Raw genomic sequence first — 13,382 nt, 5'->3', positions numbered from 1 at the left:
TTGAATGTTAGATTGAACCCATTTGTTAGAAGATGGATCCTCCTCATTGGGAATTCGAAGTTTGGGCAAAATAGGTTCCCGATTTAGGAGTTTGAAGTTTGTATTTGAAAAATAAAGGGGTTTTTTTTGGGGGGGAGGCTTAATAATTTTAGACAATTGTGTGGGTGAAGGCAACTTCTCCTTCGGATGACACTCGCCTCCTTGAAAAACGATGCTACGTGCCTGGTCAGGACCCAGCAGTCCATGTTGATGTACATGTGTATAATTTCTATACTCTCATGGAATACCTGATCGTGATATGACCTTCAATATGGATCGTGGCCTGCGTTGTTTTGTTTTTTTTGGGGGGGGGGGGGAGTTATAGATGGAATAAGTACCGGTAGGAGCCTCGACGATGCATTTACAACATTTCATATTTGTTATATGGTATGGTAGTCAAGAAGTATGAATTTGAATTCAAAGGATATTCTTCATCAATATAGATTTGTTGGTGGGTTTTGGGTATTGTATTATATAGTCATTGATATGCGTAGTTGTTCAATGTTTGTGGATGTTGCGGTTACATCATTGGTAGTTCTTCAATGTGTTTATTGTTTGTAATTTTTTTCGGTTAAAATATTGGTAGGTGTTTAATGTTATTGGATTTTTTGGGTACAATGTTTGGTAAGTGTTTAATGTTTTTGGATTTTGGTGTTAAACAGTTAAATTATCGGTAGTTGTCCAATGTTTTTGGATTTTTTAGTTAGATCATCGGTAGTTGTCCAATGTTTTGGGGTGAAATTATTAGTAGTTGTTCAATGTTTTTGGATTTTGGGGGTAATTTATTGGTAGGGGTTTATTGGTTTAGGATTTTCCCTATACATCATGCCTTCGTTACAACACTCACATGTAGCCGATAGTGTATAATATAAAATTGTTCCGATAACAGCGTGCCACTGCGCTTGATCGAGCGTGTAAATTTCACTCACCGATTGGCTGTGTGGTTTCAATAAAAGTGAGTCTGGATGACAACACTATGCTGATTGGTCAAGAAGAACAAAAGTAAAACCTGTTTCATTGAAATCTATGAGAAGCTTCGCCCAAACATTTGCACGCTCGATCAAGCAAAGTATCATGCTGTTACTGAAACGATAGTACTAATATACAACCCGGTAAACATAACGAATCAACGAATTGATGTCACAGCTGAATGAATCTTATAAGCATGAAAATTTACGCATGCGAGAACAAGTAGTCTGCAGTACTGTAATAGTATAGTGAAAGCGTAATTAGCAAATGTATGCATATTTATTATCAGCAAATGTGTATATACGTGTACATACTTTAAGCCAGTGTGTGCATATTTATCACGAGCAAACATCCACATATTCATTACAAGCAAATATCCACATATTTATACCAAGCAAATGTGTGTGCATTAATACAAGCAGATACGTAAATACATGTATCTATTTCAAACAAGAGCTCCGCAAAGCGGCGCCTATCTCCTCGTAATTTAAGTCGTATATGAAGTCCTGCTTTGAACTCGACATTGACAGTGATTTTTGTCTTTTGATAACAAAGCATTATGAGAACAAATGAACAGAACAAAAAATGTGTCGTGTAGATTGTCTACAAACTCAATGTTACACTTGCACACATGCTCACCTACACACGAATGGGTGATCTCTTTCCCATATCTCCTCTTGCAATGAGAGACTACAAATATGTAAATCTACATGTTGTAGATAGACACATGTGTCGAAAGTGTGCGTCTTACAATGAATGGTGAAGATAACGAGCAGTGACCAATCTCATAATTCCTATAGGGAATACAAAATAGAGAGTAATACCAGAGGTGGGATCAGGTGCCTAGGAGGGGTAAACATACCATGTCAAATATAATGATTTGGTCATAGATTATTTATCTGTTTAACGCCCGCTGGTGAATATATCTTTTCACATTTGTTCCCAATAATTAGATTTTATCTCCTGAAATAAATATACGTTCTTTTCGTTTTTATGTGTTTTATTCATAGACAATGATGCTTTTGTATAAGAAATCACATAGGTACATTTGTATATGCACGCATTTTACAGATTATTGATAGCAACAAATAATGATTATTGAAACATTGCTACTAACCACTCTTGGTGTTCCTCACCTATGAGTATTTTGCAGATACATCGACAAACAATTCTAGAGAAATAAAACACCACGGGGTTATGAATTTTACAAGCTAAACTTTGATTACAACGTAAGCCTGAGACGTAAATCCTTTTATACGCTCACGTGTAACGACTAATTTGTATTACTCGCTGTTGAACATTTTGACGATGTGAGAGTTCTTTTTAATCCCATTAATAAATTCGTCGAGGGACAGTTTATCGTCACCGTTTATGTCCATCTGGTTAAATATTTTCTCCGTCTTATCCGCGGGATCTTCTCTGTTTATTTCATCAGCCACGTTGTAAACGGCCTGAAATGCAAATGATAATCTAATTACTAAAATCATCGATTTTGTTTTTTAAAAAAAGAATACACTTTAGACTTTTGTTTCTTCTATGCGTTGGCTCCATGTGCATATATAAGGATTTGGTATCTGCATATGTGCAAAAGAGGGTGTTTCTTGAGAGATTTAACAGGTTAATATGCAATCTCTCTCGCAGAGTAATTAATATGGAACCTCATTTTGGGTACCTGTAAAGTGCGAAACGAAATCGAAACGAAACGAAATCTACCGAAACGAAAGGAAACCCACCGAAACGAAACGAACCCTACCGAAACGAAAAGAAATCTACCGAAACGAAACAGATTGTACATGTATAACCGAACTTTTTAAATTATGATAATTAAAAATGGTATCTTAGGCCCCTGTGAAAGTTACCACATATAAATAAAATTCGCCTCCCCTGATATAGGCTTTGGGCTTGACTGATACAAAGTTTTAAAAGTTGGAAAAGGGGGGGGGGGGGTGAGTAAGCACAGTACATATCCGAAGTTGATTAAATACCATGTGAAATTAGTTTCGGATCAATAAATTTCAGAACGGAGGGTTACAGTCTCAGAGGTCTTGGGAAATACAATAAACGAGGGGTGGGGTCACCGGCGTTGGATCCGCCTTTGGGTATAGATACATTGTTTGAAGAAGCTGGTGTCCGAGAAAGTTTGTTTTATGCAATAATATCAGGAAGAGGTCTGCATTTTGTAAAATCAAAAGGCTTATGAACAAGGGAAACAGAAATTACAAAGAGAACGGGAGAACATACTCAGAATCCACCGTTTGATATACTACATACAAATACACAATATCCACATGTATACATAGATTTGTCTTTAGAGCAAAAAACACTGAAACATGTATTTATGCACAAACGCGGATCCAGCGCCGGCGACCCCACCCCTCGTTAAGTGTGTTTCCCCAGACCTCTGACCTGTGAGACTGTAACCCTCCGTTCTGAAATTTATGGATCTGAAACTAATTGCACATGGTATTTAATTGGATATGTACTTTATGCTTACTCACCCCCCCCCCCCCCCCCCATTCCAATTTTTTAAAAATTGTATAAGTCAAGCCCAAAGCCTACATCAAAGGGGAGGCAAATTTTATTTATATGTGGTAACTTTCACAGGGGCCTAAGATACCATTTTAAATAATTATAATTAAAGGAGTTCGGTTGTACAATCTGTTTCGTTTCGTTTCGGTAGGTTTCATTTCGTTTCGGTAGATTTCGTTTCGTTTCGGTAGATTTCGTTTCGCACTTTACAGGTACCCCCTCATTTTGGATTTTTTATTATTTGACGAGATCTTGAATTAGGTTATATTTTTCAAATTGAATTCGTTATTTCAAACTTCAAAGATCATTACAACGGATTAAATTTGTTATAACGAATTTGTAAAGTTCGTAAGAACGGATTTCAAAATTTGAAATAACGAATTCAAAAAATCGTTTTATTAAATTGCCTAATTCGTGACATGCATAACAAACTCTAGTGTACTAACATATAGATATACACGTATAATAACGAACAAAACTACCGAGGTTGGTGTTAGATGGAGAGAAGCCGTCATCAGGTAGACAAGTTAGATTGGGCGATGGAATGCATGATGTGGCAACTTTCTAGTTTCGGAAGAATTTCTTTTATTAACTACTCGTTTTAGCAGATTGTATTAATTCGTTTCAGTGAATTAAAATCAGATTGAGTTAACGAATTAAAAAAAAAAATTCAAACAATTTAATCTATTTTTACTAATTCTGCAGTATGTGACTACGAATTGTATACACATTGTACTAATTTGATATTACATATTTTATAAATCGTTATATCGAATTCGACAATTTGATTTAATCATTTCTAAAATTCGTGTTTTCAAATTTAATTCGTTACAACAAATTTTCAAATTTGTTTTAACCCATTCATTATAACAGATTTAATTAATCCGTTATAAAGAATCTAAAAGTTTGAAATAACAAATTAGGAATTCTGGAATTGTTTATTTCAAATTCAAAAATATTTTTGATACGTCCTAAAATGGGCTTGAATTTTCATAATTATTCCATGGAATAGATGCAATATTCAGGATATCTATGATTAACAGAAAATCTCTACTGGATATTTTTTAAAAATTTACAATGTATGTCACCCTTATCTTTTAACTTTCAAACAATATCAGCTAATATTTACATTTTCAATATTTCTGCGTTTAATGTCTTCACAAATTGTAGTGACAGCCATTTCCTCATAAATGCGTTGCATTTGTGACCAATGCGCGTACGAATCTTGATAGATATAGTGCGTTTATTTCAAAGGCTGAGAATTAAATGTTATTTTTGAAAATACATGTATGAGGGTATAAACTGCGATGCTGCACGTCGGCATACTTTTCTTACATGTAAGACGCTTGCACGCTTCAAGAAATATACATGTACTAACATGAAGCGTCGCAGTTGATACCCTCATTTATTTTCAAAAATAACATTTATTTCTTTAAGTATACGTACAGAGAGAACTTGTTTCATCTCATCCCGGGAAATAAATCCATTGCAGTCAACGTCATAAATCCGGAAACTGAACATTAATTTCTCTTCTACGCTACCCCTCAAAACTACGCTAAACCCACACATGAATTCGCGGAAATCCAATAGTCCGTCCCCATTAAGATCAAAAACGCGGAAAACGTGCTCGGCAAATTCTGCAGCGTCCCCTATCGGGAAAATCGTAGAGTATGCCGTTTTGAACTCTTTCATCGTCAAAATCTCCTTCGGCCAAGTAATCCTGAATTCCTTGTACCATTCTTGGATTTCCCCTACCGTAAAATTTGTCTGATCTCTCAATTCTGCTAGAGTTTTAGGTGCTATTCTGCTATGTCTTTTCCCCATTTTCAACATGTGCCGAGGGAAAAATAATTTCTCATCAGTGCATAAGCCCTGTATGACATTAGTGGTTTGATAGGACCGTTATGATTCACATTTGAAATTCAGTGCATCTGTGTTAATATTTGATGAGACAACATCGATTTGACGTTGTACATGCACAATTTATACTTCAACTTACGTAGTAAAGTGGGTCAGTACATACATTTAACTGATTCATCGAATTGATAACAGATTAGCAGCAGAACTGTAGCTCTCTGAGAAAATATTGGGACAGATCAGTGAGCTACAGATCCACCCCTTGTAAAAACCTTCCATTTACCTTCCATTTACGGTGCAAAACAAATCCGCGCGGTTTTCCTACAAAACGTGTATCTACACATGCTTTCAGATATCCATTCAAGCCCAATACGACCCGGCAACTTACAGCCTTTAATGATTTCGTTCGTTGTTGTAGCCATGTTAGGTAGCCAGTCAATTCGAATCCCGTTTCATTTCTATACTTATACAATAACGTCTAGATGTGAACTAATATCCCCATAAATATACTATTTTAGATTATAAATCATGCCAGTTCGATTAACTGATAATTATTCAAATAGGTAACCTCACGGCTACCATAATTAGTCTAGTGCGATCCCCATCCCTGTCACACGAGCGTAAGGGACCATACTCAGCTTTCGTAGCATTTCCAATAAACAAGAGCTAATTTTACCTACAGATAAACAATATTTCTTAATTTCTAATAATCATTCGTGTTTTCAATAAATGAAGACCGAATACATAACTTGTAACGAATATTATGAATTGTTACCGTATAAGTTTTACATGAATAAGATACCAATAGCAACAAAGTTCGAATTAACTGGCTACATGTACCTACGAGGGCGAATCAATAAGTAACAAGCCTAACTTATTTCCGGTTGAGATCAACCTCTTCTTTTTCGATGTAATTGCCCTCTAGTGTGATGCACTTAGACCAACGGTGTTCAAGTGCCATCAGCCCAGAACTGAAAAAGTCAGGGTCCTTTCCATTGACCTACTCCTCAGACTGCCATCACGACTTCTTCGTCAGACCGGAAATGACGTCAACGGACATCATTTTTCAAGTTTTGGAATACGAAGAAGTCGTTAGGAGTTAGTTAAGGCGAATAGGCAGAAAGTGGTATTAATTCATACTCGTTTCGCTCTACAGCATCCATTGTAACTTTGCAAGTGTGGATTCTTGCGTTGTCCCGTTGCAGCAAAACACCTTTAGATAGTTTTTACGGATGACGGTTCTCAGCTGGTCTAGTACACTCCAGTTATTGTACTTCTCTTGGGTAAAAAGTCCAACACAATAACGCCTTTTGCGTCCCAAAATACTGTGGTCATCACCTTGCCAGCAGATGGTTGTGTCTTGAACTTCTTTGGCCTCGGGGACCCAGGCCATACCCACTGACGACTCTGAGCTTTATTCTCTGGCTCATAATAATGAACCCAAGTCTCATCTACAGTCACCAGACGCAAAAGAAAATAATCTTTTGACCTAAAACGCTTCAACAAGGTGCTGCATACTGATGCTCTGGTTACCATTTGCTCATCGCTAGGGATTTGGGGATCCAACTGGCTGTTAGCTTGCGCATACATGTACCTAAACGATCATGTAAGACTGTTTCTTTCTTTCTTTATTTCCTCCAGATGGAGATTCTTACAAGTACAGTAGTAGTGCATTAATCAAGACATATGCAAATGTGCAAAATAATATAAGGAATACCAGTGATTACAATGGATACAAAAATTCCTAAAGAACATGTTAGAAGCATATACAATATTTAGTTACAGTGTAACTCGAAGTTTGTTATAATACATTGCTGCTGCATCTCTTATAAAACGAAAGTTCAGAAGATGTAGTTCTGGAATGTTAAAATCAGGCAAGTTTGAGATCATGCTTCTTGCGCCGAGGATGAATAAATACAAGTCATATTGGGACAGCCCACATAGGTCGGGAGCCAAAGAAATATCAAAGTCTTCAATTAGAGCTTCCCACCAGGCGTCGCGATATAGGGTTGTTTTTAGAATAAGTAGTTGATACGTGCTCAAACACAGTAGTGAAAGGTCTCGCGCACAGTGAGCAAATTTCGGGTGGTGTATCCAGAAGAGTCCATAATTTTTACAATAAACTTGCACAGAAGAATCTCGTTATTATTGTGCGGAATATTCCATAACAGAGTTGGTGATTTTCCATCGCAAAGAATGATAAATCGGGTAAAGTCAGGATCATCACGCATGCGTTGTCGTCTGGAATCGGAATGGTAAGTGATGACAGAGGATTTAACTGATCTTTTCCACTCTAATTTTGAGGAGAAGGCACCATTTTCAAGATATCGAGTTAAAGCAGGATACAAATTGTATTTGGTCAATAGAGGCATGATGTCCTGAATAAATCCGCGATGTTTGGCACAGGGGTTCATCATATACGAGAATAGACGAGTGAGGAATATGCGCTTTGTGAGATAATTAGTGTCCAGTTCACAAAGACGTCCAAAAAATCGCAGTTTCTTGATGTCAATCTCAGCAGTAATAGGAAGCAGACCCAGGAGGCTTTCACACATATCCGATCTTGTTTGCTGATGAAGACCCATTGCGTGTTTTGCAATAAAATGTTGGAATGTATTGAGGGTTTCGACATCTTTTCGTCGTAGGTCGCACCAGAGTTCGCATCCATATAATACAGAGGGGAGAACTACCTTCTTATATAGCTTGGAGATCGTGATTGGGATGCTTTTAGTACAAAATATGTTTGGCGTCCTTTCATGCAAGCATTCGAAGTTCTGCTACTGGGATCAAATGTGGAATTCAGTAAAATTCCCAGGTGCGTGTATTCCTTGGAAGAGTGAATAACATTCTTACCTAGGTGCCAGGATAATGTGTCCATATGTTTTGCCCTTTTTGGATAAAAATAGAGTACATTGGATTTGTTTGCATCGAATGTAAAACGCCATTTTGTTAAATACTCGTATATTTTGCGTAGAATTTTTCTGTAATCCATGCGGGGTGAGCGAAACACAACAAATGTCATCCGCAAGCATTGGATTAGAGCTTATGATACTGAAAATACCGGTATTTGTACACAGATTTGAATTTCGTGCAGCAAGTCGTCGATAAATACAAGGTAGAGAAAGGTTGACAAAACACCACCCTGTCTAACGCCTTGTGAAATTGGAAACCAATCAGAACTGACTTGGTTAACAACGACGGAGAACGATGTGTTTACATGACAATCGTTTATTAGACTCCATATACAACCCGAAATCCCAAGCCTGTGTAGTTTGCACATTAGATCATGTCGCCATACAGTGTCAAATGCCTTCTGTGTATCAAGAAAGGCTACAAGGACGGGACTCCCATGTTCTATATTGTGGTAAATCGTCTCTTGAAGGTTGAAGGACGCTGTTATACACCCAAGATTTTGTTGAAAACCTTGCTGTTGTTGATTTGGAAAATTTATCATAGGCTGGATATAAGTCCGAATTCGGGTTAACAACAACTTTTCAAAGATTTTAAGGAGGCATGGAAGAAGGGCTATGGGTCTGTAACTGTCGGGGGACTTCCTTGGTTGTTACTACCTTTATAGATGGGAATGATCAAGTATATTTTCCAGCATGGTGTAATTCGTCCTATTTCTATGACAGCATTGAAAAGGTAGGTGATGAATTTACCTAACTGAATACCACCATAAATGAAATGTTCGTTCTGAATACGGTCAAGACCGGGGGCTTTCCTTCGTTTGAGATCACGGAGGATTTGACATATTTCGTCGACGGTCACAGAAACATCAGCAGGAAAAGTTGCAGAACAGGATATAAGACTGCTTTCCAAATTACTATATGATGTTTCGATGCCGTGAAAGAAGTCCGAATCGAAGCTATCATTTCCTTTTGGATTGTAGATATCATAAAAATGCTTTGCAAAAGCTAAAGTTACACCCGACGGGTCGTCGTACGAAGTACCGTTGAATTCTATCACTGGGTATGTACGTGTGTTCCGTGGACGCAAACGTTTTATTAATTTCCAGAAGAGCCGAACATCACATTCTGAAGCTTCGTTTATATGTAAGATTGTTGAAACGCTACCATGTGAAATAAGGTGGTGCAGAAGACACATAAACATTGGCTAACTCGCCGTGTATTTCCTTGCTTGTTGTACCTTTTGAATACAAGTACCGAATTATAGCACAGTACTTAACTTTAGATGAAAAGCATGCCTTTGCATCACTAGCCATGTTTGACATTCAATATCTTATAAAAGAATGATTCGATACACGTGCAAGTTTGTACACAGGTAAAAATCATGTAATGAAACAAAGCATGAAATTCGTGACTGTCTCAGTCAATCGGAAATGGAATAGGCTGGTTACTTATTGACTCGTCCTCGTAGCATGCCTACGTCAACAAACGAAATCATTTGAAGCTGTGAGTTTTGGGGTCGTATTTGGCTTTAATGAATATTTGAAGGTATGTTTGGACACAAGTATATTAGGAAAATATGTTTGGAATTTTTTGAAACTAAATTTATGAGATGGCAATACAAGAATATAACGATATAAGGCCTCAACCTTGCGCATTTTTGTGCGCATTAAATCGAAAGTTTTCATAAGGGGTGAATATGTAGTTCTCTGATATGTCCCAATATTTTCTCAGAGAGCTGCAGTTCTGCAGCAAAAAACAGATTTGAAATTGACATAACAAAAATCAAAGTACTTTGAAAGATTGAGGCACATAGTCTGAAAAATGAAGTAATTGCTTTTTAAGGAGGAATACTACATCGTCATGATGGTTGACTTCCTTTTGAAACTTGAATGAAAATATCATATCAGCAATACAAGTATGAGGGCTGTTCGATATGTAATGTGTATTTTACCACAGCGCGATAACGCTTTGCACGTTTTCGTGGATGATGATACTCTTGAATAGCTCTATTCAATACCTTTCCAACAGTATAAACATGAGCCTTCAGCTTCACATAGTCAGTTTTTAAATCGAGGTAAGCTACTGACAAACAAGATGATGGTACAGGGGTTTCAGCAGTCTCGATTGAAGTCAGCATTTCGCAAATTCTATGGTCGTTATAACGATCTAGTTCGTCAATACAACCTCGCATTGGGTCAAATGCTGTCTGACGTGTTTCATACCGATTGTTACGCTGTTCTTGGCACACTGATTTGACTGCGGATAACTCCGTTTACCTGATCAGGATATGGGGCTCACGGCGGGTGTGACCGGTCAACAGGGGATGATTACTCCTCCTAGGCACCTGATCCCACCTCTGGTGTGTCCAGGGGTCCGTGTTTGCCCAACTATCTATTTTGTATTGCTTGTAGGAGTTACTAGTATGAGATTGATCACTGTTCGTTATTTTCACCTTGCATAGTTTTAAATTTATAGTCATTTCAATGGGACCAATCGTTGACCACTATTTTGAAAATGGTTGGGAAACGAGATGAGAATATTGAAGAAATTAGAGCTTATATAAAATTCGCACACAACTCGGCCATTCGGTAATGCAGATTTGTACTGATTGGGAGAAGTTTATGAGTCTGACAAGATATTATGAGACAGTTCTTATGTGGAGAAAGAAATTTCTGACTGGCAGAGTCCGTCAAAGATGCAGCAAGATCTGGCCGACCTGTGACTGTAACAGGCAAGGCAAATGTCTCAAAAGTCAGGGAAATAATTGAAAGTGATGGACGATACACGATTCGTGATATTGCCATTGTTGTTGGTATATTGCTATCGCGGGTGCATTTCATTTTTAAAAGTATTTTGAAAGTACGAAAGATTTCTGCTAGATGGACATCGCATATATTGACAGATGATCCCAAACGGGTACAAGTACAAACCGCTCAGCAATATTGCTCAAAATGTTTCCCAAATTCAATCAAAGACAATTTGCAAACATTGTTACTGGTGACGAAACATGGGTTCACTATTTCGAACCAGTAAGAAAAATTGAAAACAAAATATGGCTAACTAAACACGGTAGAAGGCCTGTAGTTGCCAAAAGAACCATAAGCACAATGAGGGTTTTTTATTACATATTCTTCGCATGAGATGGTATAGCCGTACACATTCCGGTGCCGAAGGGCAAACGTGTTACAAGTCGGTATTACCGAGATGTTATACTAAAAACCTCAAGAAATATTATCATAAACGACGTCCTGTGTTAGGATTTAGGCATGTTCGTCTACTTCATGATAATGCATAATCTGAGCTTGTGAAGCAATTTTTTAAGTCGGAGAAAGTTACCGTTTTGCCACACCCACCAAACTCTCCAGATCTAACCCCATGCGACTTTTCCCTTTTTCCAAAACTTAAACAGTTCTTCCCTGGTCGTCGTTACAAGTCCCGACAAGCCCTTGGCTCCGCCATCAATCAGTGCCTTAGAGCTCTACCTAAATCAGTGTACTGTGACGCATTTCAGAAAAGGATTCAGAGATTAAAATTATGTATTTCGAACCGCGGAGAATACGATGAAGGGGTGTAATGTTCATTTCACTATTTGAGTCGAATGCTTTTGAGATATCGTACAATGCACATTACATATCGAACAGCCCTCGTATATTCCTTTTAAATGAATGGTGAAGATCAATCTTATAAGTCCTATAAAGAATACAAAATAGAGAGTTGGGCAAACACGAACCCCTGGATATAAGAAAGGTGGGATCAGGTGTCTATGAGGAGTAAACATCCCCTGTCGACCGATCATACCCACCGTAAGACTTATATCTTAATCAGGTAAACAGAGTAATCCGTAGTTAAATTAGTGTGCCAATAATTGTTTAAAAATCGGTATGAAACACGCCAAACTCCACCTAAAAGTTATGAGATTGATCACTGTACGTTATATTTACTTTTCTAGAACTATTTAAGGTAGGACTTTCATATTTTGTATATAAATTTTTACGGTAAGTCGTTTCATCAAAGGTGAAGATAACGCACAGTGATCAATCTCATAACTTTCAGGAGGAGTCTGATGTGTTTCATACCGATTGTAAGACAATTATTGGCTCACTGATTTAACTATTTTTGTATTGCTTATAGGAGTTATAAGATTGACCATTGTTCGTTATCTTCGCCTTTCATAAGGAATACAAAATAAAGAGTTCGGCAAACACGGACCCTTGGACATACCAGAGGTGGGATCAGGTGCCTAGTAAGAGTAAGCATCCACCGTCATGTGATGCAATGGTGCGTGTGATATTCAGACCTTGACCTGGAAAATTGACATATTTTAATAAATATCTGATCTATTTAATATGTTCTGTTTTGCTGTTTTCTACATAAAAATATCTATAAAAAGTGAAAACATTACTTCTCTTTAAAATATTATCGTCTAATGTATTTTTTTCTTTCTAAATGGCACATATTTAGAGGAATTTTATCCGTAGAGTGAAAAAAAATATTAACAAGTAACATTTTAAATTTTCATAAATAAACATATGTTTAGATTTTAATAAATTCATGCCTTTTCTAAACTTTGGCATGCTAGGATAATGAGGAATATTTTTTCTAATATAAAAACTGGCTCGAAATAAAAGACACCACAGAGTCGTCCACTTCTGCTTCATACTTGGATATTTTATTGAAAATAGACATTAACGGCAAACTGACAACTCTCCTGTATGACAAACGGGATGATTTCAACTTCTCCATCGTCAACTTTCCATATTTATATAGCAATATTCCATTATCACCTGCATATGGTGTGTATATCTCTCAACAGATTCGATACGCAAGAGCTTGTTCTGCGTATGGTCAGTTTTTAAATCGAGGCAAGATACTGACAAACAACTTCATCGTACAGGGGTTTCAACAGTCTCGATTGAAGTCAGCATTTTGCAAATTCTATAATCGTTATTACGATATAGTTCGTCAATACAACCTATCATTGGGTCAAATGCTGTCTGACGTGTTTCATACCGATTGTTAGGCCGTTCTTGGCACACTGATTTTCACTACGGATATAGCGATCACAGCAGGTGTGAC

The 13,382-nt window shown here is 37.3% G+C and overlaps 1 protein-coding gene across 1 annotated transcript; it reads right to left on the bottom strand.

Annotated features, from left to right (window-relative positions):
• Nucleotides 1-1,245: 1,245 nt before the first annotated feature.
• Nucleotides 1,246-5,423, bottom strand: LOC125660484 (neurocalcin homolog). Its single transcript, XM_048892322.2, has 2 exons — nucleotides 4,984-5,423; nucleotides 1,246-2,459 (listed from the first exon to the last, which is right to left on the bottom strand). Exons 1-2 carry the CDS (start codon nucleotides 5,368-5,370, stop codon nucleotides 2,292-2,294), a joined length of 555 nt encoding a protein of 184 aa, XP_048748279.1. The 5' UTR covers nucleotides 5,371-5,423; the 3' UTR covers nucleotides 1,246-2,291.
• Between the last annotated feature and the right edge of the window lie 7,959 nt (nucleotides 5,424-13,382).

The sequence above is a fragment of the Ostrea edulis genome, chromosome 9 (genome assembly GCF_947568905.1).
Source record: "Ostrea edulis chromosome 9, xbOstEdul1.1, whole genome shotgun sequence".
Lineage (NCBI taxonomy): Eukaryota > Metazoa > Mollusca > Bivalvia > Ostreida > Ostreidae > Ostrea > Ostrea edulis.
Note: the sequence above shows the minus strand (reverse complement) of the source record. Positions and strands in the feature narration are given on the sequence as shown.